The 23,985-nt window shown below is 51.0% G+C and overlaps 2 protein-coding genes across 4 annotated transcripts; both read left to right on the forward strand.

Moving 5' to 3' along the window:
* The first annotated feature begins 3,274 nt into the window (after positions 1 to 3,274).
* Positions 3,275 to 4,871, forward strand: LOC143156992 (mid1-interacting protein 1-B-like). 2 transcript variants are annotated; one of them, XM_076331376.1, is made up of 2 exons: positions 3,275 to 3,751; positions 4,513 to 4,871. In XM_076331376.1, the coding sequence occupies exon 1, from the start codon at positions 3,341 to 3,343 to the stop codon at positions 3,728 to 3,730; it is 390 nt and encodes a 129-aa protein (XP_076187491.1). In that variant the 5' UTR covers positions 3,275 to 3,340; the 3' UTR covers positions 3,731 to 3,751; positions 4,513 to 4,871. The 2 variants fall into 2 exon arrangements, with proteins under 2 accessions (XP_076187491.1, XP_076187582.1); XM_076331467.1 differs by having other exon boundaries at positions 3,275 to 3,713.
* Positions 4,872 to 17,454: 12,583 nt separating this feature from the next.
* Positions 17,455 to 22,547, forward strand: KCTD14 (potassium channel tetramerization domain containing 14). Of its 2 annotated transcripts, none has more exons than XM_076331607.1 (2): positions 17,455 to 17,717; positions 20,802 to 22,547. In XM_076331607.1, exons 1-2 carry the CDS (start codon positions 17,649 to 17,651, stop codon positions 21,471 to 21,473), a joined length of 741 nt encoding a protein of 246 aa, XP_076187722.1. In that variant the 5' UTR covers positions 17,455 to 17,648; the 3' UTR covers positions 21,474 to 22,547. The 2 variants fall into 2 exon arrangements, with proteins under 2 accessions (XP_076187722.1, XP_076187815.1); XM_076331700.1 differs by having other exon boundaries at positions 17,455 to 17,708.
* Positions 22,548 to 23,985: the final 1,438 nt, after the last annotated feature.

Genomic DNA, 23,985 nt, shown 5'->3' on the forward strand with positions numbered 1-23,985 from the left:
GGGGCATCCGACAACAGGCGGTGCCGGGGACAACGCGGGGACACCTGGGGACACGTGCGCGGTGGCATTTTCCTCCTTCTGAGCCATGGCAGGGGACAGGCTCCCCAGGAGGATGGCGGGTCAGGGCAAGGCTTGCCCAAACGCCGAGTCTGCGGCCGCAGAGACCCGAGGATCTCATTGCACCTCCCGTGGGCTCGGCACCGACCCCGCTCCGCAGTGCTGCCGTGCTCCTCCGGGTGACTTCCCTCGTGCGTCCAAATTTCTTGCTTTTCTGGGAAGGGCGACGCCGGCATCTACAAAAGTGTTTGCCGAGCACCAAGTGCCCTGAAATGTGGGCAAACACAACTCCTCCCAGCCAGCGTGAGGATTTTGAGGCAGACCTGCCCTCGCGTCGTCCCTCGACCCTGGCAAGGCTGCAGCCTTCTGTCTTATCCAGAGAAAGTGGAGCACAAGGGGGATCTTGGGAGACACCTAAGCCGTCCCCGCATCGCAATGCCACTGCAAGTGGGGGTGTGATAGCACAGGCTAGGGGAGAAGTGGAGCTGGAAGATGGACATGGGGTCTCCATGTCCAACCCGCCTTTGGAGCTCCTCTGTCTCCGCCGAAGCACGAGGAATGGAGGGACGTCGGTTCCCGGTGAGGTGAGGACCACGGAGGAGGTGATGTCCCTCTGGTGGTTTACATGGCTGGAGCTGAAGGACAGGACCTGTGTCACCTGGAGAAGATGGCTGGCCACAGCGAGGAAGGCCTGTGGTCACCTCCAGCAATGCCTTTTCACATGGGCAGCACGCTCGGCAGCTGGAGAGGCTCCCGGTGCCCCGGGGAAGTATCGTAGTGGGACATCGGGTGCAGCGCTCACCACCGCTGTTGAACACGGCTGACGAGAGACGCAAGATGGTCCCAGAAAAGCTCTAAGACGTGGGACAGCTGGAAGGACACGCTGACGACTTACGGGCCACTTGCAATCCCCCGGGAGCCCCAGGTCCCTCTCTGCGAGCCGCTGTCTGGCCAGCCGGCCCCGGCCCCGCTGTTTCACAGGAAACTTCTGCCTGCTCCGATTGCAGGGCATTGCATCACGCTGCCCCCGGGGATGCGTCGAGCCCCGACGGTGCCCTGCTGCTGGCCACCGCTGTTGGGCATGGCTGATAAGAGACGCGAGATGGTCACAGAAAAGGTCTTTGTCCTTGAGAAACCCAGTGCCGGTCCCTGGCCGGACGAGGGCAGGCGGGGCCGATCAGGCCCTCTCCGGCGTGACAGGGGGGTGCTGGCTCCGTGCTGCCCTGGAAAGGCTCCCGGGGCACCGGCGCTGTTGCCAGCCGCCACGGGGAAATAAACTCTTCCCTTCACATCGCTGAAGCCAATCAGGATTGCAGGTTTATCTAGATCTGTTTAACGGCATCTAATTAACCAGAAAGCAGTGACCTGGGCAGGCAGGCTCAGCACCAGGAAGACAAGAGATAAAGCACAGTTTCGACCCAAACTGTTAAATAGATAAGAAATTCCAAATACCCTTCGCTAACCAGTCCCGAGAAGTCCTAACCACACACCACCCAGAGGAGGGGGGGGCTGCCAGCACTCCCGCCCCTCCCGGGAGGGCAGGTTCCCTGCCTGCGCACCCCTGCCTTTGGATTCGGGGGTGCTCTGGCCTCAGCCGTACCCCCTGCTGCTGCCCATCGCCCGCTCGTGCGGGTGCCAGGGGGAAAGCACCCCACAGAGTCGCACCCGCACCCCCCGGCGCTGGCTCCCTGCTTGGCCACGTTGGCCATGAGCCAGCAAGGTGTTGTCCTCAGGGCAAAGACGGCCACCAGCCTCCCGGGAGGAGGGGGAGGGAGGGGATCCTTCCCCCCTGCTCAGCCCTGCTGGGACGCGTCCGGGCGCTGGGTCCAGTCCAGGCTCCCCAGTAGAGAGAGACAGGCGCCTGCTGGGGAGGGTCCAGCGAAGGGCCGTGGAGGTGACGAAGGAGCTGGAGCACCTTCCGTCTGAGGAGAGGGAGGCTGGTTGAGCTGGGACTGTTCAGCCTGGAGGAGAGAAGGCTCAGGGGGACCTTATCCGTGTGTCTAAAGACCGAATGGGGAGTGCGGGGAAGGTGGAGCCAGGCTCTTCCCAGTGGTGCCCAGCGACGGGACAAGAGGCGACGGGCACAAACTGAAGCACAGGAAAGCCCACCTGAACATAAGAAAAAACTTTCTTTTTCCTTACAGCGAGGGTGGTCAAACACTGTCGCAGGCTGCCCAGAGAGGCGGCGGAGTCTCCACCCTTGGAGACACCCAAAACCCAACGGGACACGGTCCCGTCGCTGACCCTGCTCGAGCAGGGGTTGGACTAGATCGTCTCCAGAGGTGCCTTCCAGCCTCTCCAACCCTGACTCTGGCTCTGTCCCTGCCTGGTGCTCCCCATGCCGTCAGCCCGGGAGCTGGCTGCAGGCTGCTCACAGCATCCAACCGGGAGGACGCTCTGTCAGGCCCGGGTGGAGGTTGGGATGCTGGCAGGGCTGCTTTTGGCAGCGTCCAACAGCCGTGGACTCCTGCTGTTGCTCCTCCATGGTCCCTCCCTCATCCTGGGAGCGCTGACGATTCCTTTCAGGCTGACACCTTCTTGGGTTTGAAATTCCCTTTTAGAATTCCCTGGTCACTATTTAGTCCGGCTGACGGTCACCTTCCTCCTTAACGTAACCAGTTTTGGGCAAACACCCTTCAGACGAGTATCACCTGTGCATTATCACCTTCTTTTAGCAGGGGTTGTTGTCAAGGCCGCTTGCCAAGGGTGGGCTGCGTGAGACCCCCAGACCAGCCCTGACAGAAGGAGGGTGGCTGGGCAGGTCTCATGGGGGACTCCCCCTCTCTGGATTAACCCATCGCTCGGTCTCCTTCCTCCCTCCTCAAAACTGCCCAAATCAAGGTGGCTTTCCCATGGTGCTGCCTGCAGCCTGCCCGCACCGGGGGGCAGGCACTGGACCCACTCTCCCGGGGCCCTGGGAGCGGTGGGAACGGTGGGGACGGGACAGGACGGGACAGAAGTGGCCCCGGGCACCTCCCCTCCTCGCCGGCCTGCTCCCGGCGTGGGGATGCAGTGTGACCCCGGCCAGCTCGGGCGAAGGCCACGGGGAGGCTGGGCCAGGACAGATTGCACGGAGCCAGGGACACGGCGTGGCCGAGCCCCAGCTGGGCTGGAGCCAAGCCCGGCCCCGCGGCCGTCCAGCCGGGCCCGGGGCTGGCAGGAGAGGACAGCAGAGGAGGGACGTGCCCCGGCCCCGCATAAAAAGCCCTCGGTGGGGACAGGGAGCAGGCGGCACCCTGAGAAGAGCCCAGACCAGCGCTGTCGGAGCTGTGGGAGCGGGGCCATGGAGCAGTACTTCTCAGCCACGCAGAAGATGGAGCAGGAGGTGATGTTCCCCAGCCTGCTGCGAGGGGTCTTCCCGCAGCAGGAGGGGGCGGCCCCGGCCGCGGGCGGCCACGCGGACCTCTACGAGCGCTACCAGCTCCTCAAGGCCATCAAGCCCATGGTAGAGAAAGGCCTGTCCTCTGTCAATGACCAGAACCCGACCAGCACCGACTCCAATACAGCCTTAGATGAAGGTGCAGACAGCAATCTGGAAGAGCGCCTGTACCACCACGTCAATGGCTTGCAGCAAGTTCTGACAGACCTCACCAAAAACACCAAAGCCCTCACCCGGAGGTACAGCCAGATCCTGGAGCAGATCAACCTCAGTGAAGGTCAGTCCAGCTCTTGAGCCTGCACCCCAGCCTCTGAGGTAAGAGCCTGGGGAGATGCAGTGACAAGGAGGAGATGGCTGAGGGGTAACATACTTTGTCCTCTTGCCCCATCAGCTGAGTGGCTTTCTAATGTTTGCACCACAGCCCCAAATCCCAGGAGTTATGAGTCTGCACTTTATTGCTCAACAGATACATCCTCCTGGATGCCTTTCTCAATCACCCACTGGTGCAAGCTGTGCCACCGAACAAAGGTCACTTTGTGAGCTCCACGTTGTCCCCAAGACTCCCCAGCTTGCAGCATAGGCAATGTCTGGCTGCTGTTAGGCAGACACAAAAGTTCCCAGGGAGAAAAGGGCCGCGTGGTTGGAGGACCCTGAGCTCTGGACTCCAGGAGCTGCCAGACACTGGTGCTCCGGCTGCTTCTCTTTTCTCTGTGATGGAAACCGCAACAGTCATTTTTAGGGAACAATTTGGCACTTTCAGGTCTCCAAAAGTCTAAATTTGACATGCCACCTGCAAACACCTCAGATACTTCAATTCTCCCCTAGCCTGGGGGATGGAAACCCATTCTCCATGCTGGTGGAACTTTCATCCCTGAGAACCCTTGGGGAGACATCCCTGTGCCCCACCAGAGATGGGGCTCATGACCAAGCTCCTTGTAGTGAAATGGAGAGTGTAGAAAGGTGACAGCAACAACAGGGAGCATTAACGGGGACTTTATAATGTTAACCCTCGTTTTGGGGGAAACATGGCCAGGAATGAGGACGACCCAGCCAAACCATGTTGGTTATCCCCACAGGGTGATCCGTCGTCCACAGCCCAGCGGCACTTTTTCGGCTGCGTCAAGTCCCACCGAGGAGCGTCTTTTGTGAGCAGCACAGAGCTTGGCCGTCTGCCCGCCAGGCACTGCCTACACCACCCGCTTGCCCTGCGGCCGATCCTGCTGGCAACCTTGCTCCTTCATTTCACCCCTGTCCCAGGGGGATTTCTGCGGGACAGAAATGAGTGTTGCGTGTTATTGCTTTGTAGAAGGCATCTGTAACTTTGAAGCAATGCTTTTTTCTGCATGTGTCTAAACCCCCCCAACCGGTCTCTTTGATAATGTAATCGCTTCCCAAGGCTGATCTGAAATGAAACGCAAAGCCTTGTGCAAATGTGTCCTGTGTTTCCTACCAGCTGTCACTTCTGTATAGCTACTGTCCCCCAGCCCATGAGGACGGGGGGGCCTTGGCCACCAAGGCCACGGTCCAGTGAAGGGAGGTGAGCTGGGTTTCTCTGTCGGGGAGCGGGAACTGGGTTTGCATGTTCCACCTGCCTTCTGGCTCTCATGCCTTGCAAAAGTTTGGTGTAATCCTGCCATCACCCTGTGCTGGGTGCTGGGATCCCAACATGGTCCCCAGCATCCTTCCTTCCCTTCCCCAACATCCCCTCCTCTCCTGGACCCCCAACTTCTCAGCTCCCCAACCCAATCGGTACCTGCACATCCCTTCCCTTGGCCCATACTCATCCAGCCCTTCAGACCCAGCACCATCTCCACCACACACAGCCCTGGGGACAACCTGCCGCAATCCCCACCAGCCCCAGCAATGCCAGGGGGCAATTCTGCCTCCTCCCAGCTTGGCCGTGGCACCCTCCAGAGCCGGGAGCAGAGGAGGAGGTGGGGATGCTCAGCTGGGGTGAGGGGGAAGACAGGGCTTCACTCGCCTGCGATCCCTGCGAGCTTTGGGGAGAGCAGGGGCAAAGTCCTCATTGGGTGGGCAGGGGCTGCAAGCCCTTCGCAGGGGTGTTTGGAGCCCTCAGCACAGGCTGGGTCCCACCTCCAGGTGACTCCTTCCCTCCCAGACACACCACTCTGGGGGAGTCCTACTGAGCTGGGCACTAGGGGGAGGTGTCCCCTTGCCTCTTCAGGCCATTTTAAAACAAACAGAACTGTTGAAACAGTGCTGCTTTGGCTTAACAAACACTGGTCCTCCATCAGCTTTGCAGTTTTGACTAAAGAAACCAGCAATCTCTGAGCATCTCTGGTGAGAAGATTGCGACCATGCCCTGGGCTGCAGGCTTCAGTTGTGTTGCGTGTGTTGCTGCACATGCTCTCCGAATCTGCGGTATCACAAGAGTGAAATAACATAAATAACATCCTTCAGACTGAAATCGGAGACTCATCAGCTCTAAAAGTCTCAGTCTAAAATGAGCAAATGTTCTGCAGATGGTTCCCCTGTTTCTTCCCATTACCTGGAGGCAGCTCCATGCCTTGTCATGGGTTCCTGTTCATGTTAACCCCCACAGTGGGGCCCTGATCACTCAGCAGCACTTTGAAGCTCCAGAGCACTGTAAAGAAACAGAAAAGCAGGAACTCTATCCCTTGCTTTTATTTTAGTGAAACTCTAATAGCACAGAAAGTAAAAGAAAAAACTTATTTCACAATTTAACAACAAAATGCGCTGTGGCTTCAAAGCCTCCTCCCACTACACCCCCATGCTCTGACATCCTGAGCAATGGTAGATGCTGTCTTGAAATCAGTCACACTTAAATATCCACAGTCTCAAAAACACCCCAGAAGCACCGACTGTTCTACAGTCCTTGCACAGAAGGAACCCAGCAGTGGACTGGGGACAGCTGACGCCCCGCGTAATTCCTCAGGGGAATACATTCTCTTTGACAAGCAGGATCATCCCATACCCAGGCAGAGTTTTGCTATAGATCAAAACTAAACATGATCTCCTTGACGCTGCTTTAACAGATGAAGACTGATAATGAACCTGGTTGCGTTAATGGAGACCCTCTCTGCAGCGTGCTGACCACAAGAAGAGACGAGCTCTCTGGCTGCCTGCTGAGCAGTGAGTTTGTGCATCAGCCAACCCAGGTCAGCTTCCCTTTGGCCCATGCCGTGAGGGCATGAAGAGTTGTGTGGCCTCTGCTATGTACCTGTGGCTCTTGTGCAGTAAAAAAAATAGTAATAATAAAAAACCCCACTCCTCCTAAACGTTCTCTGGTTAGCATCTTTTTTTGTCAGTTGGTTGGCAGAGACTATATCTGATGGACTGGAAAAAAGCAAAAGGCACCGTCACAGCTGAGGAGAGTAATCCTTCTGTACATTTTCAACTCCTCTGTGAAGGAGAAGATGATGCTGGGCAAAAGAAAAGACATATTATTTTTTGCTCAGTTTTCCCATTCGTTCTTACCTCCCCTGGGACTCTGGAGACCCACCAAGGCTGAAAGGATAAGACCGTGTCATGTAGGGCAATGGGACTGGGAAAGTGTCTCAGCAAAGAGGACAACCCAAGCGTGGTGGTCCCACTACTGCTCCTCAGGCTTCTCCTGCTGTGGCCATGGGGAAAGACTCAGGGTCTGTAGCCCCTCTTCCAACCAGGCAGAGGTCTGGGAGAAACTCCCACATCTTGCCCAACTACAGCTCTGAGGATGCTAATGTAGCGGGTAGAGAGGCATTACCAGTTTAAAGTGTATGGTTGGTATTAAAGCTTTACAACTGGGCATGTTTGGGTGTCTCTGATGGGTGCAGCAAAACACTGCAGCATCTCCAGCTCTCCTGGTCTTAATTTTTTCACTGCGTGCGTCCGTGTGATTAGATTAATATCTAGTCATTTGTTTAAGAAAAAGACTTGTTGCCCCTTGTGACTAAGGGAATTATCTTAAAATGTGCTATGCAAGCATTTTAAACCTCAAAACCAGAATGCAAATAAAAAGGACTCCTACATATACATGGGGAGGGGACAAAAATATTTGTAAGATACATATGCACTTCTAATACAGAGATACACTCCATATGCATTATTATATATATATATATGCATACATGTTAATCTTTGTTTCAGACAAAACTTCTCATGGGGAGGGAACAGACTCAGATTTTGGAGGGGAAGAATTTATGACATAGAATTCAGGACCTTTGAACGGTATATTTTTTGACCACCACTCCTTGTATGATCCTGGTCAACCTTTTGCTAGCCTGGTCCTCAGCTTCCTCTTCTCCTTGCTTAAGAGTTAATGTTTATTCAGAGCTTTAACTTAGGGGGAAGTCACGATGTGCAGAGCAAGGGCAATTTCTCATTTGCTGCATCCTGTTCTCCCAGGGTTTCTTAGAGAGAGACACTCCCTGAAAGGCCCACCACTGCACAAGGATGAATTAAGGTACCCATAAACTGTTGCAAATACTGTGTCCAAGCACCCATTGAAACAGGGCGGGAGTGGATAGAAACTAGAGCTTATCATTGCATTGAAGCTCCCCAAAGAGAACAAGGCGTTTCTGCAACGGTGTGAACGTTGGGAAATGCCCCTATTCCACCCAGTCTGAGCTGCTGTAATGTGGAAAGTGTGAGCAAAATGTGAATAACGTGTGAAATGGGGACCGTATAAACCATCTCACTGCATCAACAGCCCAAGTCAAGGGAGGAGGTGCTGGAAAAAATACCCCCGAAACCACGTATCCTTTGGCAGGAGCATCTCACCAGGGGACAGAGCTATCTGCCACCAATACCCGGAGGGAGCCCCAAAAGTGTAGATCCTTTCTCTAGCTCCACAGCAGCTTATTTCCACAGCAGATGCCCAAAGATTTCCTCTTGATCGAAGCCTTGGTCTCACAGGGTTCCAGAGATACACAGCCAAAGTCTGTCTTCTCTTTCCCTCCTTACTTCTGTGCATCTAGCTGGCAGCAAACAGTCTTATCTCTCAGCCTTGCTTTTCCATGACTAGTCCAGCCTCTCCTCTCCTACCACTGGCTTGGGAGAAGCGAGTTGTAGCCTCAGCAACAAGACCAGGCATAAACTGGTTGGGCTGCCATCCTTCATAGACTACATCGAAATAATCCTCTTTTCTGCAGATCGTCCTTTTTCTGGCTAGACCGACAGCATCAGCCTGAATTTGGACTGGAGACAACCCAGTGTCCCTCAAGATGGAGCGACCAACTGAACGGACCCATGCCAACACCTTCAATAGGACTGCTGTGTGACAGGGACCTGGGAATATTGGCACCCATACACTCAGCTCTGCCCCACACCCTTCATGTGGCATGCCAAGAGTTGGGAGAGAGCTCAGGAAGGGAAAGCACATGAGGAGATAGAGAAAGACGGGCCAGAAGAGAGCACTGTTGCATACAGTTTGGCTTCTTGCTCCAGGAAAGCCTACAACCTAAGCTGAACATGATATAAACATAGGAAAGAAGTCAATGGGCATGAGGATCAGGAGAATAATGTGTTTTCTCAGGAATGTGGACACTGATGGGCCTGTTGGGTTGTTTAAACCGATGGCAGTATGAGTGGTTAAGTCCGTATCCCGAGGATGCCTCCCCCCATTCATCCACTGGGGATGGCGCATGCACTTGCTTGGCCAGGAGGTGTTTTGCTCCCTTGGCTTTTGATGGTGTCCTGGGGCCTGTCCAAAGCCAGCTCAGATCTCGATACAAGCCACCAGCCATGCATTCCCCAGGTCCACGAAAGTAGGTGGAGCCGATATACAGCTGGAAGGCAGCCGGTAGGAATGCCGATGGTGTTTGCACAGCACATGGCTGTTTGATTTAGGAGTGGTTCCTGGACTGCAAAGCCACCAGCCCAGCTGCACCGGTGCAATTCCTGAGCAGAGCTAAAGCAAACTGCTGATGGTTTTGCTTTTCAGCCATATCACGCTTCGCCCCGTTATGCTAGAAGTTTGCTCGCATGCGGGTGTCCCCCTCGCTGGGCACTGCTGGCTCCACTAGGAACAAACCCCCAGGTTCTGGCTGTGCAGGGTGCAGATGGAGCGATGTCAGCGAGAGCTGACGTGAGGACAGCGAGCTCTTGGATCTGAAGCGCTCGTGACTGGTGACAAAGAGATGCTTCACAAATTGCGCAGGCTGGCCACAGGTCACCAGAGCAACCTGGCAATTTGCAGGAGTCAGCAAATGTGCTTCAAAAGACAAAAAAAATCTGTTTCTCCCGTGACCTTTGCAAGAGACCTGGCTTGTCTTGGTGCATCCCCCAGCAAACTCCAGGACAGAGATTGGGATGCCCTGCCAAGTCCCAGCTGGAGCAAATGCTATCCGCATGGGAGTTCATGTCCTGGTTTCGGTAGGGATAGAGTTAATTTCCTTCCTAGTAGCTGGTACAGTGTTTTGGATTTAGGATGAGAACAAAGTTGATAACGCACCGATGTTTTAGTTGTTGCTAGGTAGTGCTTACACTAGCCAAGGACTTTTTAGTTTTCCATGCTCTACCGACTGAGAAGGCTGGAGGGGCACAAGAAGCTGGGAGGGGGCACAGCCAGGACAGCTGACCCCAACTGGCCAAAGGGACATTCCATACCATGTGACGTCATGCTCAGTACATAAACTGGGGAAAGCTGGCCGGGGGGGCCGCTGCTCGGGGACTGGCTGGGCATCGGTCGGCGGGTGGTGAGCAATTGTACTGTGCATCACTTGCTTTGTGTATTATTATTATTATCATATTATTATCATCATTTTATTTCAATTATTAAACTGTTTTTTATCTCAACCCACGAGTTTTTTCTCACTTGTGCTCTTCCAATTCTCTCCCCCATCCCACCGGGTGGGGGGGAGTGAGCGAGCAGCTGCGTGGTGCTTAGTTGCCAACTGAGATTAAACCACGACAGTTCAGAAGAGCTGTGCCAAGTTTGTTGCCTCTCCTCTTTGCTAACATGGCTCATTCCCTAGCTTTCCACAGGAATCTCCTCCACTGGGATGCCCTGGAGCAGGTGGGTCCTGGAAATCAGCTTCTTCAGGTGCCCTTTCCATCGATTTATCATCACTCCCAGCAGTGATAATGCTAAGTGGCTGTAATACACCATGAAGGGTGGAGATCAGCTATGGATTGTCACCTCCATGTTCCAGGCAAATGGTCCAGAGCAAAAGGGCTTTATCCCCTTGAGAAACTTAGATACTGGTGAAGAGGGAACAAGGGGAGAAAGGCAAACAGGAGTGGCTCCCAGCTGCTTCACCCACATCCAAACTTCTCATTCCCCTTCCTGTTTTAAGCATGTAATTCTTTTCTTTCCCCTTGGATTTAGTGTATTTCCTTGTACTAGGGCATAAATCCCAAATCTGAATGTTGTTGATCTAATTCTCTTAAACAGAAGCTGCCAACTCAATGTCTTAAGGAAATCTGTTAAAAATACTTTTATGGATAATACTATTTTCCAAACTGATGTATGTACCAGCATAGAGATGTTCCAGTTCATTGTTATGTACAAATTTATACAATTTTCAAAAAACACATACTTATTCCCCACAAAGCCATTGTCAAGTTATTCATTCTTTGGCAAACACAAAGTTCTCAGCATCAGCACGATTATTCTTATGATTCAAACTGTGGTTGCTCGTACAAGGCCCAGGCACAGGCTAATCCTCTATGCAAAGACAGTGAAAGGATGGTCCCTGCCTGAAAAAACCTACAGTCTTGGAAATATCCCTCTTCCGTTAAAAAACCACGTGGGCAGAGGGAAATCTACCTTTGAAGCGTCTACAAAAGAAATGTCAGGGCCAGTGGTCACCCCGAGCAGAATAGGCAGGAGGCTTGAAGCATCGCTGTGCTCGAGAAGTCGGGAGAGGAATGAAGAACATCTAATTGCTTCTTCTTCCTTTTCCTCCTCATGGCTCCGTGACCCATTTGGGCGGCCAGCCTCTCCAATAGGTTTCAGCAGCCTCCCCTTTGAGGACAGGACCTTGCTGATCCTGCTTGATCTCCTCTGCAAACATCCTCAGAGCTCTCTCTCTCTGCTCGACAGCAAGCAGGTGGATCCCCAACAGACCATCAGTGCATCAGACGCAGTTTTAAAAGGCCCAAACGATGAAGGAGTTCAGGGATCCAGGCCAACTGGTAACAAACATAAAGCCCAACAGAGATGCTGGGTGGAAATTGCAGCTTAATACAAATCAAATCCCATTCCCCAAAGGGAGAAACCCCGCTAACCTCCCTGAAACAGCACAGCCGAGGCCAAGACGTCTCCAGGGGGTGTGGAGCAGCAGCTACAATGGAGCTGCTGGTTGTGGGAATGCCAGGACCCTGGTTGCCCAAGGTTATGGAGACTTCCATGGCCTTGGCTTTTTACTTCCTTCTCAAGGGAAGAATGAAATTCAAACCAGCCTCAGCTAGCTGTTACCAGCAGCATGGGCTGCTGAGAGCCTTGTCAGAGCTGCCTCCTCTGGTCCCCTCCAAAACCCTGACTCCACTTCTGCCTTCCATGGGCTGCTCCCCCATCCACTGTTTTCCTCAGCATGGCTTTGACCATGGCGTAAAAGGAGGACTGACAAACTGCAAGAGTGACTGTTTCTACTTAATGCAGGCCCAGAGGGCTTTGATGCAGAGTCAGATGCCTGCCCAGTAAAGCTGTGACACCAAATAGGTCAGATGTGTGGTCCTAGTAATCCAGGATGCCACCTCTGGTGTGACCATCTAAAAGCAAAGCACCAAATCCCCATGGGTAGGCAGCGATATGCCAACGGCTTGGACTATGAGAAATTCTTCCTAAGGCTTCTTTTGAGATCAGATGAATTTGGCAATTTAAATCAAGTCCTTACTGAAAAGGGGAAAAAAATCCAACTGGGAATAATTTGTATGGCAGGACTGAAAAATGCCATCTTAAAGCAAGTCATTTGCGAACAGAGAAGGACTTGGGGGTGATGTGACGGTTGGAGGCCGTCTTGGGCATAGCGATCACAAAATGATAAGAGTTTTCAATTCCCGGAGAAGTAAGGAGGGGCGTCAGCAGAACTGCTACTTTGGCCGGTTTAGGAGACTGGGTGACACAGTCCCTTGGGAGGCAGTCCTGAAGGGCAGAGGAGTCCAGGAAGGCTGGACGTTCTTCAAGAAGGAAATCTTCAAGGCGCAGGAGCAGGCCATCCCCATGTGCCGAAAGACGAGCCGGCGGGGAAGACGACCAGTCTGGCTGAACAGAGAGCTTTGGCTGGGACTCAGGAAAAACAGGAGAGTTCATGACCTTTGGAAGAAGGGGCAGGCCACTCAGGAGGACTACAAGGATGTCGTGAGGTTATGCAGGGAGAAAATTAGAAGGGCCAAAGCCCAACTAGAACTTAATCTGGCTACTGCCATAACAGACAATAAAAAATGTTTCTATAAATACATTAGCAACAAAAGGAGGGCTAAGGAGAATCTCCATCCTTTATTGGATGCAGGGGGAAACATAGTGACAAAGGATGAGGAAAAGGCTGAGGCACTTAATGCCTTCTTTGCCTCAGTCTTTAATAGTAAGACCAGTTGTTCTCCGGGTACCCAGCCCCCTGAGCTGGAAGACAGGGATGGGGAGCAGAATGAAGCCCCGATAATCCAAGGGGAAATGGTTAGTGACCTGCTACACCACTTAGAAACACACAAGTCTATGGGGCTGGATGGGATCCACCCAAGGGTACTGAGGGAGCCAGTGGAAGTGCTCACCAAGCCACTCTCCATCATTTATCAGCAGTCCTGGCTAACCGGGGAGGTCCCAGTTGACTGGAGGTTAGCAAAGGTGATGCCCATCCACAAGAAGGGCCGGAAGGAGGATCCGGGGAATTACAGGCCTGTCAGTGTGACCTCGGTGCTGGGGAAGGTTATGGAGCAGATCATCTTGAGTGCCACCACGCAGCATGTACAGGACAACCCGGTGATCAGGCCCAGTCAGCATGGGTTTATGAAAGGCAGGTCCTGCTTAACTAACCTGATCTCCTTCTACGACAAGGTGACCTGCTTAGTGGATGATGGAAAGGCTGTGGATGTTGTCTACCCAGGCTTTAGTAAAGCCTTTGACACAATTTCCCACAGCATTCTCCTGGAGAAACTGGCTGCTCATGGCTTGGATGGGCGTACTCTTAGCTGGGTAAAAAACTGGCTGGACGGCCGGGCCCAAAGGCTTGTGGTGAATGGAGTTAAATCCAGTTGGCGGCCGGTCACGAGCGGTGTTCCCCAGGGCTCAGTTTTGGGGCCAGTTCTGTTCAATATCTTTATCAATGATCTGGATGAGGGGATCGAGTGCACCCTCAGTCAGTTTGCAGACGACACCAAGTTGGGCGGGAGTGTTGATCTGCTCGAGGGTAGGAAGGCTCTGCAGAGGGACCTGGACAGGCTGGATCGATGGGCCGAGGCCAACTGTATGAGGTTCAACAAGGCCAAGTGCCGGGTCCTGCACTTCGGCCACAACAACCCCATGCAGCGCTACAGGCTTGGGGAAGAGGGGCTGGAAAGCTGCCTGGCGGAAAAGGACCTGGGGGTGCTGGTCGACAGCCGGCTGAACATGAGCCGGCAGTGTGCCCAGGCGGCCAAGAAGGCCAATGGCATCCTGGCCTGTGTCAGAAATAGTGTGGCCAGCAGGAGTAGGGAAGTGATCGTGCCCCTGTACTCGGCACTGGTGAGGCCGCACCTCGAATACTGTGTTCAGTTTTGGGCCCCTCACTCCAAGAAGGACGTCGAGGTGCTGGAGCGTGTCCAGAGAAGGGCAACGAGGCTGGTGAGGGGTCTGGAGAACAAGTCTGATGAGGAGCGGCTGAGGGAACTGGGGTTGTTTAGCCTTGTCATGGTTTAACCTCAATCGGCAACTGAGCACCACACAGCCGCCCACTCACTCCCCCCACCCGGTGGGATGGGGGAGAGAATTGCAAGAGCACAAGTGAGAAAAACTCGTGGGTTGAGATAAAAACAGTTTAATAATTGAAATAAAATGATAATAATAATGATAATAATAATAATACACAAAGCAAGTGATGCACAGTACAATTGCTCACCACCCGCCGACCAATGCCCAGCCAGTCCCCGAGCAGCGGCCCCCCCGGCCAGCTTTCCCCAGTTTATGTACTGAGCATGACGTCCCATGGTATGGAATGTCCCTCTGGCCAGTTTGGCTGTGCCCCCTCCCAGCTTCTTGTGCCCCTCCAGCCTTCTCCGTCAGTAGAGCATGGGAAACTAAAAAGTCCTTGGCTAGCGTAAGCACTGCTCAGCAACAACTAAAACATCGGTGTGTTATCAACTTTGTTCTCGCCCTAAATCCAAACCACAGCACTGTACCAGCTACTAGGAAGGAAATTAACTCTATCCCTGCCAAAACCAGGACAAGCCTGGAGAAAAGGAGGCTGAGGGGAGACCTCATGGCTCTCTACAACTCCCTGAAAGGAGGTTGTAGCGAGGTGGTGTTGGTCTCTTCTCCCAAGCAACAAGTGATAGGAAAAGAGGAAACAGCTCAAGTTGCACCAGGGGAGGTTTAGGTTGGATAATAGGAAAAATTTCTTCCCCGAAAGGGTTGTCAAGCATTGGACCAGGCTGCCCAGGGAAGTGGTGGAGTCACCATCCCTGGAGGTATTTAAAAGACATGTAGATGCGGCACTTGGGGACATGGTTTAGTGGTGGACTTGGCAGTGTTAGGTTAATGGTTGGACTTGATGATCTTAAGGGTCTTTTCCAACCTAAGCAATTATATGATTCTATGATTCTATGTAGTTGGTGGGATTAAAACGTCCCAGAAGAAGCACGAATAATATCAGACTTTTCACATACATGGTGACTTCCAGTCAAAATACTTCACAGACTTTCAGGCTGATTTTTTGTCCCATAATGTGCCAGCAAAAGTGGCCAAGATATAAAAAAGGAGCAAGAGAGTGGAGGAACCAGACCATTACGTTCATCAGACTGAAGAACTGGCTGTGGTTGGCCTAGCAGTAGAAAAGAATTGCGGACATCAGCTAACAACTACTCCTTTTGCTGAAGTGGTAAGGATCTGTGCTGTGGCATTGAAGGTTTGGCTTCAAACCCCATCAACCCTTGATTCTGGTTTGGGGAAACCTTCCAGATGAGCTTTTGCACAAAGTAACCTCTTCTACTGCTCTTCACCCTTCCCTAGTGAAAAGCTTGTGTAAGCAGAGAGGTGACGGTCCACCCGTCTATCCAGTTCTGCAGCTGCGGAAGGAAAGGCTATCACCTCCAGCATCGAAGACGTGCCGTATAGAACGAGTATGAACTCCACCTCTGTCAGTTATATCCAGGATATTTTCTGAAGCGCCTATGGAAGCCCACCCAAAGAATGGGATTTGCAGGAATCAAAGGCACAGAAGACGCAGATCTTCCAGCTCTCCCTGTTTTCCAATAAGCATTGATTTTTAAAAATTTATTACAAGTCACAAAACCTGGGCTCCCAAGCAGACCTCACTAGTGCATCCAGCGCTGTTAATTCTTTCGGTCTGGCAAAGGGAAAATTCAAGCCCTTCTATTCAAAGCAGCAGGGATAACTCAGACACAGGTTATTATTGAGGATCCCTCGGGATGCTTTAGAGCAGCAGAAACAAACTGTATGGTGGGTTCGACGAGAGGTCCACCCAAATGCACAAAGCATGCGAAAGAATCTGGGTCCAGCTTTGATGGAGCCTTGGGGGAGGACTGGCTTTATTCTCAAGGTGAGTGAATCAGTGCAAGTCATAACACTTTTTGCTCCGTGCCTCAAGCTTCTGGTCAGATCGATGCTGTCTTCTGGGAGGATATAGATCCAGCAAAATCCCTGGCGGATGCAAAACCAGCAAAGCTGGTGTCCATAAGCACAATGCAGCTTTTGTGCAAATGGTTTCGTTATATACCACGCTGTCATTTTTCATCATTAAAATCTCCCCCGGGAAGACTTTTTAGGAAGCGCTGTATTTGTCTGAGATTTTCCCTTTGGTTGGTGGTATCAGGAAGCAGCTTGAAATGAAAGAGAGTGAGGCAAGGTTGGTACAGGAGGTAATACCTTTTATTAGACCAACAGAAACTGGAAAAATGGAAAAAAAAACCAAGCAAGCTGAAATGGAAGCTGACAGACCTGAGAAAGCCTCGTGTGCCCTAAAGCATGGATGTTTTTATCCATCTATATCAGCTGATCTAATAAAAGATATTGTCTCTCGTTACAAACATTGACTTACACCTCTGGACAATCACGTCCACGGCAATTTTGCCACCGTAATGGAACAAAGAGACAGAAGTGATGAGTGGCCTGAAGACAAACTTGAAAGCAACAGTGCGCTCAGAAACACCTAGAATAAAACCAAGGAGACTCTGCAGGCCTGTGGTCCAGATCTGGAGAGGTTATTTAGGGTCACTCTGATTTGATCCTCTTCACTTAAAAAATGAACACAGACATCCTTGTGAGTGTTTCAATGCTGCGAGAAACAGTCCCACTACCACTAAATCTGTGGTGCTCTCCACTTTTGATATTTGGTGGATCCAGGGTATTAGAAAACAATGTCATGCAAAGATACTAATCAAATATTTATGACAAATTGAAAAGAATAGTTCAGGCTCAAGCAGAGATTCAGGTTTGGTTTTATTTACCTTGCACAAATTACTCAGTGCCCAGAGATTGTATTGCCAAGGAAGAAAATGCCACCACCTTGGACAGATTGTAGACACCCTGATCCGACATGGATACATAGGACAAACGGGATCAATGAGACGGTTTGGGATAAACCGTGCTTGAAAACAGCAGCACATGGAGGCCAAAAAGCTGTGAAAATCTTTGCTGGTTTCGACACAACCGGTTCGCGAGGCAGAGGCAGTCACGCAGGCACGCGCTGCGGGTCTCCTCAGAGGTGCTCTGGGCACTGGGCCTCCTTTGGGAAGCATTATTTGGCTCTTGGTCACCGCACCGATAGCATTACAGGAGGTGTGCGCTGGCAGCCAGCCCGAGTCCACCCTGCACCTTGCTGGTTGCCAGAAAACGAATGAGCAAATACTTCCGCTTTCAGGCTGTTCCCTCCCCTCTCCCTACACCTGCAACCTGTACCAGGGCTGTGTCTGGAGCAAACTGGAGCCTCCGGGGCAGCGGCTGGGCTGAGAGGTTGGAAAAAACCCGACCCACCGAAGAGAAAAACAAGTGAAAGAGGACTGGAGCACGGCGGGGAGTCATCCTGCGTGTGGGGCAGGACCCGAGCACTGAGCAGCAGGTTTTCCCACACCGCTGAGCCGTCACCTCTTGGGGGAGATGAGCATTTCGTCGGAGCACAAGCCCCTTGGGAAGCAGGTCACCGGCAGCCTGCATTCGGTGAGTAAGGTACGGGCTCGAGGGCACAGTTTCCTCCTGTGGGATCAAATCATCCCCTTTGGGCTACATTAGGGTGTTTTTTGCCCCCCCATCTGTAATTCTGAAGACACCAGGGCTTGCCAGGTATGTGACCAAGAAGAGGACTCCAGGTAAAAAGCTGTGTCTGACTCTGGCCTGTTTGCACCAGTTTGCTTACAGAGGGGCCACGTCCCTCGCAGGCATACAAGATCTGGCAACAGCAAATAACCAGAGCGGGTCTTTTTCTCCTTTGACAAGAGGTGGAATTAATTTAATATGAACTTTAATTGGTCAGATCCCTAAATAAGAGCCTGTTGTGAGTTTTGGGGGTTTTCAACAGTTCTTAGAGTCTCTAATGATGCAAAAGCTGCCCTGTGTTGTAGACATGCAGAATCATCAGGTGGGAGCAGTAGTTTTTCTAGCTCTAAGGAAAATTAATGGCAACCTCAGACAAGCAGCATATTATTAGGCAGCGACGAGATCAGACGATGTTTTCCTTTTCCTCTCCTCTGCCCTCAGTCTATTGTTAACCAGTTTGCTTTCCCTGTTGTAGCCGTACAGGCTCTCCCCCAGACCTCTCTGTCTTTAACAAATCCAACCTCCTTGTGTTGCACCTTTCAGGTATAGGTTGCAAAATGCTTCCTCAGGGAGGTAACTGTTTTGCAGATTAATAAGCTGGGGCACAGACAGGTGGAATGACTTCCTAAGTGTCCCCTCACTGGCTAATTACAGAGCTGGGAATCAGCTGATGCCAGTACTCCCAGTCCGCTGGGAAGCAGTTCGGTCCCAGGCCAAAACCGTTAATCAAGATCTCAGAACATAAGGTTAGTTGGGCTACTGTACTAATGAAGAATACGTTATCCATTTGTATTGGTGACCAACAGCATGAAATATCTGACCTGCCATCTGAAAAAGGAGCAACGGCTCAAAAGCATGAGACCCTCCTGTCAAATGATCCCTGCCAGGGAAAGCTGTTATTATCATTTGGACTAATGGCAAATTTCCTAACTGAGAGGCTTTACTACAGGAACAGCTTTGGGCTGTGTTCTTCCGTGGGTGGAAATCACAAGATAGTCTCAGACAGAATAATTTGTTATGTCTCCTTGGCCCTAGTGTAAATGATTGCCCGCGAGATGAAGCCACCCACACTAGGGCAAAGTAATATTCCAGCTGGGTCTTTGGCCCGCATCTTCTGTTGTTTCCCTGGCTTGCCTAGGTTGTGAGCAAATTTCTGCTAAATCTGATAGCTTGCTGCTGTTTAAAGGGAAAGGTCTTCCCCTGCTCCGGGTTGTCTGTTCCCAGTCCCTTCCTCTTGCCAGCTCTGGTGCTTGTTAAATCCTCTGCGAGCCAATTCAGCTCAGTAAGATGAAAGAGAAGCAGAGGTGGCACAAGGTGAGCAACAGAAGCACGTAGGTAGGTACAAGGATGGGAAGGGGAGAGGGCAGCAGGAGCTCCCCCTTCTCTCGGTGTGAGCTGTGAGATCAGCTCACGTCATCCCGTGGGTCTGTACCGGTGGGATCCAGCTAAGCACTTAAGTACACGCTTCACTTGAGGCATGTGACTAGCAGCACTGGAGCAGATTCTTACGTGATCGGATCCAAGAAAGGGCAGGTGAGCTCCTGGAAAAAAGGGTTGTTTATTAACTCACGCCTTCCCAATGGCAGGTGCGGCCCCGGCCAGGCACGTGACTTGCATTACAGCAGTGACGGCGGGAGGGAAAATAACTGCCTCCTTTCTTCCCTCTCCTTTTCCTCTACTGAGTACTATAAAAAATGACTGAGTGCAACGGGAGGCTGTTAAAACTCTTCAGCACTGAACCGTCAGGAAGGTCAGACTAGACACCACGTCCAGCTTTCCGGGCATTCAGGCCTCCTCCAATGTGTTTCAGACAGCAGTGGTGTTAATGCACGGTGAAATAAAATAAATCCAAACAAAAATGCGGACAAAAATCCAAACTTTACATTCTTCCTACTTAAATCCATGTCAGTTGCATGAATTATTTCCTTTACTTCCTAGCTAAAACTATCATACACTTTTCAAGTGCTTTGATAAACAGCTTCTGTCCTCCACCTCTGACATGCTGGACTTTCATGTCTTGGTTCAGTATTTATAACTAAACCCTCAGGCGAGTGGAAGCCAATTCCACCCATTTCTAAAGTTTCAAAGAGCTTTAGTTCCTCCTTTGAAAAGAAAACACCAGCTCAGGTGAGAGGGATGGAGCTGCACAGCTTTGAGCTCAGTCCTTGTCCCTCTGCACATGGGGAGGGTGAGAGCTCAGGTCGCTCTCGCTGGAAGGACAGGGGCCAGCGGGGACAATGCTTGTGTGGGACTTAGCAGATCGACGTCGAATCCTGCAGTCACCGACAGCTTCCCTGGGCAGGGCACTTCTTGTCCCTCTTCCTCACTGGCAAAACATCATTTTCCTATGTCCCAAAGATGCGGTGAGCACTCAGCCATTTAGAAATGTCCAAGTCTCTGCTGCTCTGGTTATGAGGGCTGTAGAGAATCATAGAATCATAGAATCATTGAGGTTGGAAAAGACCTCTAAGATCATCGAGTCCAACCATTGACCCAACACCACCATGTCCACTAAACCATGTCCCTAAGTGCCTCATCTACTCGTCTTTTAAATACCTCCAGGGATGGGGACTCCACCACTTCCCTGGGCAGCCTGTTCCAATGTTTCACCACTCTTTCAGTAAAGAAATTTTTCCTCACATCCAATCTAAACCTCCCCTGGCGCAACTTGAGGCCATTATTTTTTAATTAAAAAAAAAAAAATTTCCAGGTACACAAGTTAGCAGTGATTATGCATCCTGCCAAGAAGAAAATCATTGTATCTTCCAGAATCTGTATATGTATATGTATAAACATCCTGCATCTGCTTTTAGCAATAAATGGGGTGGATGTTCCCATCTGACCCCTAAGAGATGGGGGCTCATACCGCTCTTCACACTGTCATTCCAATTTCCATCTGCAATCGTTTTTTGGTTTTTTCTTTTCCTTGACGCTTCCATGTTGACAGCCTCAGATAGGTAACGCGTGCGGCTTTTTGTCCCCTTGTGATACTTGTAGTTGTCACCAATTGTGGAGTTGAATGTCGGCGGGGAGATGTACACGACAACGTTGAGCACCTTAAAGAAACACCCCGGCTCCAAGCTGGCAGAGATGTTCACCGGCCAGCCCAAACTCAGGACTGACTCCGAAGGGAGGTTCTTCATCGACAGGCCAGGCACCTATTTCAAATACATCTTGGAGTACCTGCGCAGTAACCAAGTGCCCACCCAGTGCATCCAGGATGTCTACAAGGAGGCGTTGTTCTACGACATCGAACCTCTAATCAAGCAACTAGAGGACTCCCCGCAGATCTTCGGGGAGCTCATGGCGAGGAAGCAGTTTCTGGCTCGTGTGCCCAACTACAGCGAGAACATCGAACTGATGATCCGCATCGCGAGGGCGGAAGCGGTCGCATCCCGCCGGTCCAGCGTCATCGTGTGCGTGGTCAGAACCGAGGAGGACGCAGCCAGATGTCAGGATGCCTTGAACAGCTTGGACATGGATAAAAAATCCGTGGTGAAGTTTGGCCCCTGGAAGGCAGCGCCAAGTATTTCTGATCTGCTGGACTGCATTCAAATGGATGTTGAAGCCAAAGGGTACAAAATATCCTTTCAGCCCCACGTTGCTGAAAAAGGTTTTCGCTTCAAATCGCATGACTTCTTCTACAAGTTCCTGTTCACCTGGTGGTAGCAAAGTGCCACCATCGATGAGGAATGGAAGAAAGCAATTATTAAAACAAATTAACTTGGGCTGCGGAGACTAAGCCACGGACTACTGGAGGGACAGGAAGAAATGCATGGGGCAACGAAAGGATCTCCTCTGGTCATTTGCCAAATTAAAGAGCACTTAAGAGCTACTGTTTTGTTGGGCTTTAGGGGATAACGCTACGATTTAAAAGGTATCAGGAAAAGGAGGAATTTTACTCTTTCAGTGTTGCTATTAGATAAGTTCAGAGAGCCAGATCTGAGGGTCGAGCCAACCTCACCCTGCCTAAGAGAGATGAATAATCCCAAGTAGGTCTCGTGGACATGTGGAGCTGGTCTCTCAGAGAAACGGGAATGGGTCACATACGTGCAATTCCTGATGGAAATACTGACATTAACACATGCTCAAATTAAATTTGGATCCCTAACAAGGAGGCAAAAGCTCTTTTTCTCACTGTTTTCCATACCAGAACCGAGGTTAAAAAGAAGGATTTCAGTGTCCCCCACTCTCCTCTTGTTCCTCCAGTAGACAGCCTACTGTCTAGCCAATGTATTTATTACCGTTATTTATTATTTATTCTGAAGGAAAGACAGAGAACCTCAGCTATGGTCCAGGACCAACAAAAGGTAAAAACATCATCGCTGATCTGAGGAGTTTATAATCTAAGGACACACACTCCTCTCTCAGGCCATGCTATTTTAATCTTTTTCTCATGTCATTCATTATTATTACTATTTCTAAATACATAAACTTCTGGAAGAATAGGGAAAACCCACCGTGATTTGATGGGAAGGAAGCGCTACTGAAGTGACAGTCTGGGACCTCAGTGCAAATTCTCCTTTACAGACCACGAGTTGGGTCCTACATTGTGTTTTAAAAATCTTAGTATTCAAAAGTTTATTTTTATACTGGAGATGGCTGTTAGCTTGGTTTTAATCTCTCTGAAAATCATGATGGCTAATTTGATTATGATCATATTTCCTTTATTTCTCAGAACATGGATTTCTTCCAGTTAAGGACAATAATCTCTGGGATGTTAAATAAATAACTTTTAAAAGCTCTTTGAATGATACAGAAGTGCTTTATTTACTGACATCTTCCCCCGCCCAAATCCCCAAATTCTAGAGACCTGAAGTTTTATCTTTATGCTAATGGATTTGAATAATTCCTAATTAAGCTTGGTTTCGGATGTGCTCATCCTAGCACAGATTTCCCCCCAGTGAAAGTCGGGAGTCACGCCACTGACCTCAGGGCAGTTCCGCTGTAGGTGTGAGGGGACTCTTTGAGACCTCTTGCATTTATAACCTTGGTAAGAACTGATACAATCAGTGTCTGAGAAGGCAAAAAGGTTTAGAAAATAGGGTCTATGATCATACCTATGATCATAACCAAGGGGTTGATGGTGCTTAGCCTAGAAGAAGAGAGACCGAGGAGGCCTTCAAACAGAAAGAAGGCTGCTTTAAGGAGGAGATCAGTTACTCTTTTTATGTACTAAGGGTGGAAGAAGGGGTAACTGGCTTAAGTCACAACAAAGGAGATTGAAATTAGATATTAGGAAAAAAAAATCTGATTATAGGGTAATTAAAGCCTCAATCCAACCAACCTCCTAAGACTACAGAACTGCTGTCATGAGAAACTTTAATAGTTTTATCAAGGATGGTCTTCTAGAACAGCCCAGGCTGAAAGGGACCTCGAAGGACCATCTGGTCCAACCTGTGGTGGGAAAGGGAGCCTGGATGAGATTATCGAGCACCCCGTCCCGTCCCGTCTTGAAAACCCTCAGCGATGTGGACTCCACCGCGTCCCTGGGGAGGTTGTTCCAGTGAATGATGGTTCCGACTGTAAAAAATTTCTTTCTCATATTGAGAAGAAACCCCTTCTGGTGCATCTTGTACCCATTGCCCCTTGTCTTCTCCACATGGCTCCTTGTGAAAAGAGATCCACCATCCTCTTTGTGGATGCCCTTTAAGTACAGGGAACTGCTGAGGTCCCCCCGGAGAGAAGAGACCCAACTCCTTCAATCTTTCCTCGCAGGGCAGGTTCTCCAGACCTCTGATCACCTCCCTGGCCCTCCTTTGGACCCTTCAGCCCCTTCCCAAATTGCCTTGTCCCTAAAATGCGACCAAACTGCGGCCACCCCTGGCTACCTCTAGCCACGCAGCATCACGGACGTGACTGCTGCCCGCGTCTCCTGTCATCTAACTCGACGCGGGTCTGTCAAGGGGGTCCTCGGTGCCGGGGCCTCCTTCCCCTCTCCTCAAAGGAGACACGTTTGAAGGTCGTGCTAGGCTTTCATGTGGGTCTAACACAAGTTTGCTTGGAGACATCAAGCCATGTTATTTATATTTTGGTCTTTATATGGTCTGACATCAAATACTAGCGAAACTGGTGGGTATTTTGGGGGAAAACTGCGCGGGGCTGGCGGGGCTGGCCCCCCGGAGGGGTTTGGCTGCGGGGCAGGCCGCAGCCGCCATGTCAGGCCCGCGTTCCCGCGGCA

This window comes from Aptenodytes patagonicus, chromosome 1 (genome assembly GCF_965638725.1).
Source record: "Aptenodytes patagonicus chromosome 1, bAptPat1.pri.cur, whole genome shotgun sequence".
NCBI classification, from domain to species: Eukaryota; Metazoa; Chordata; class Aves; order Sphenisciformes; family Spheniscidae; genus Aptenodytes; species Aptenodytes patagonicus.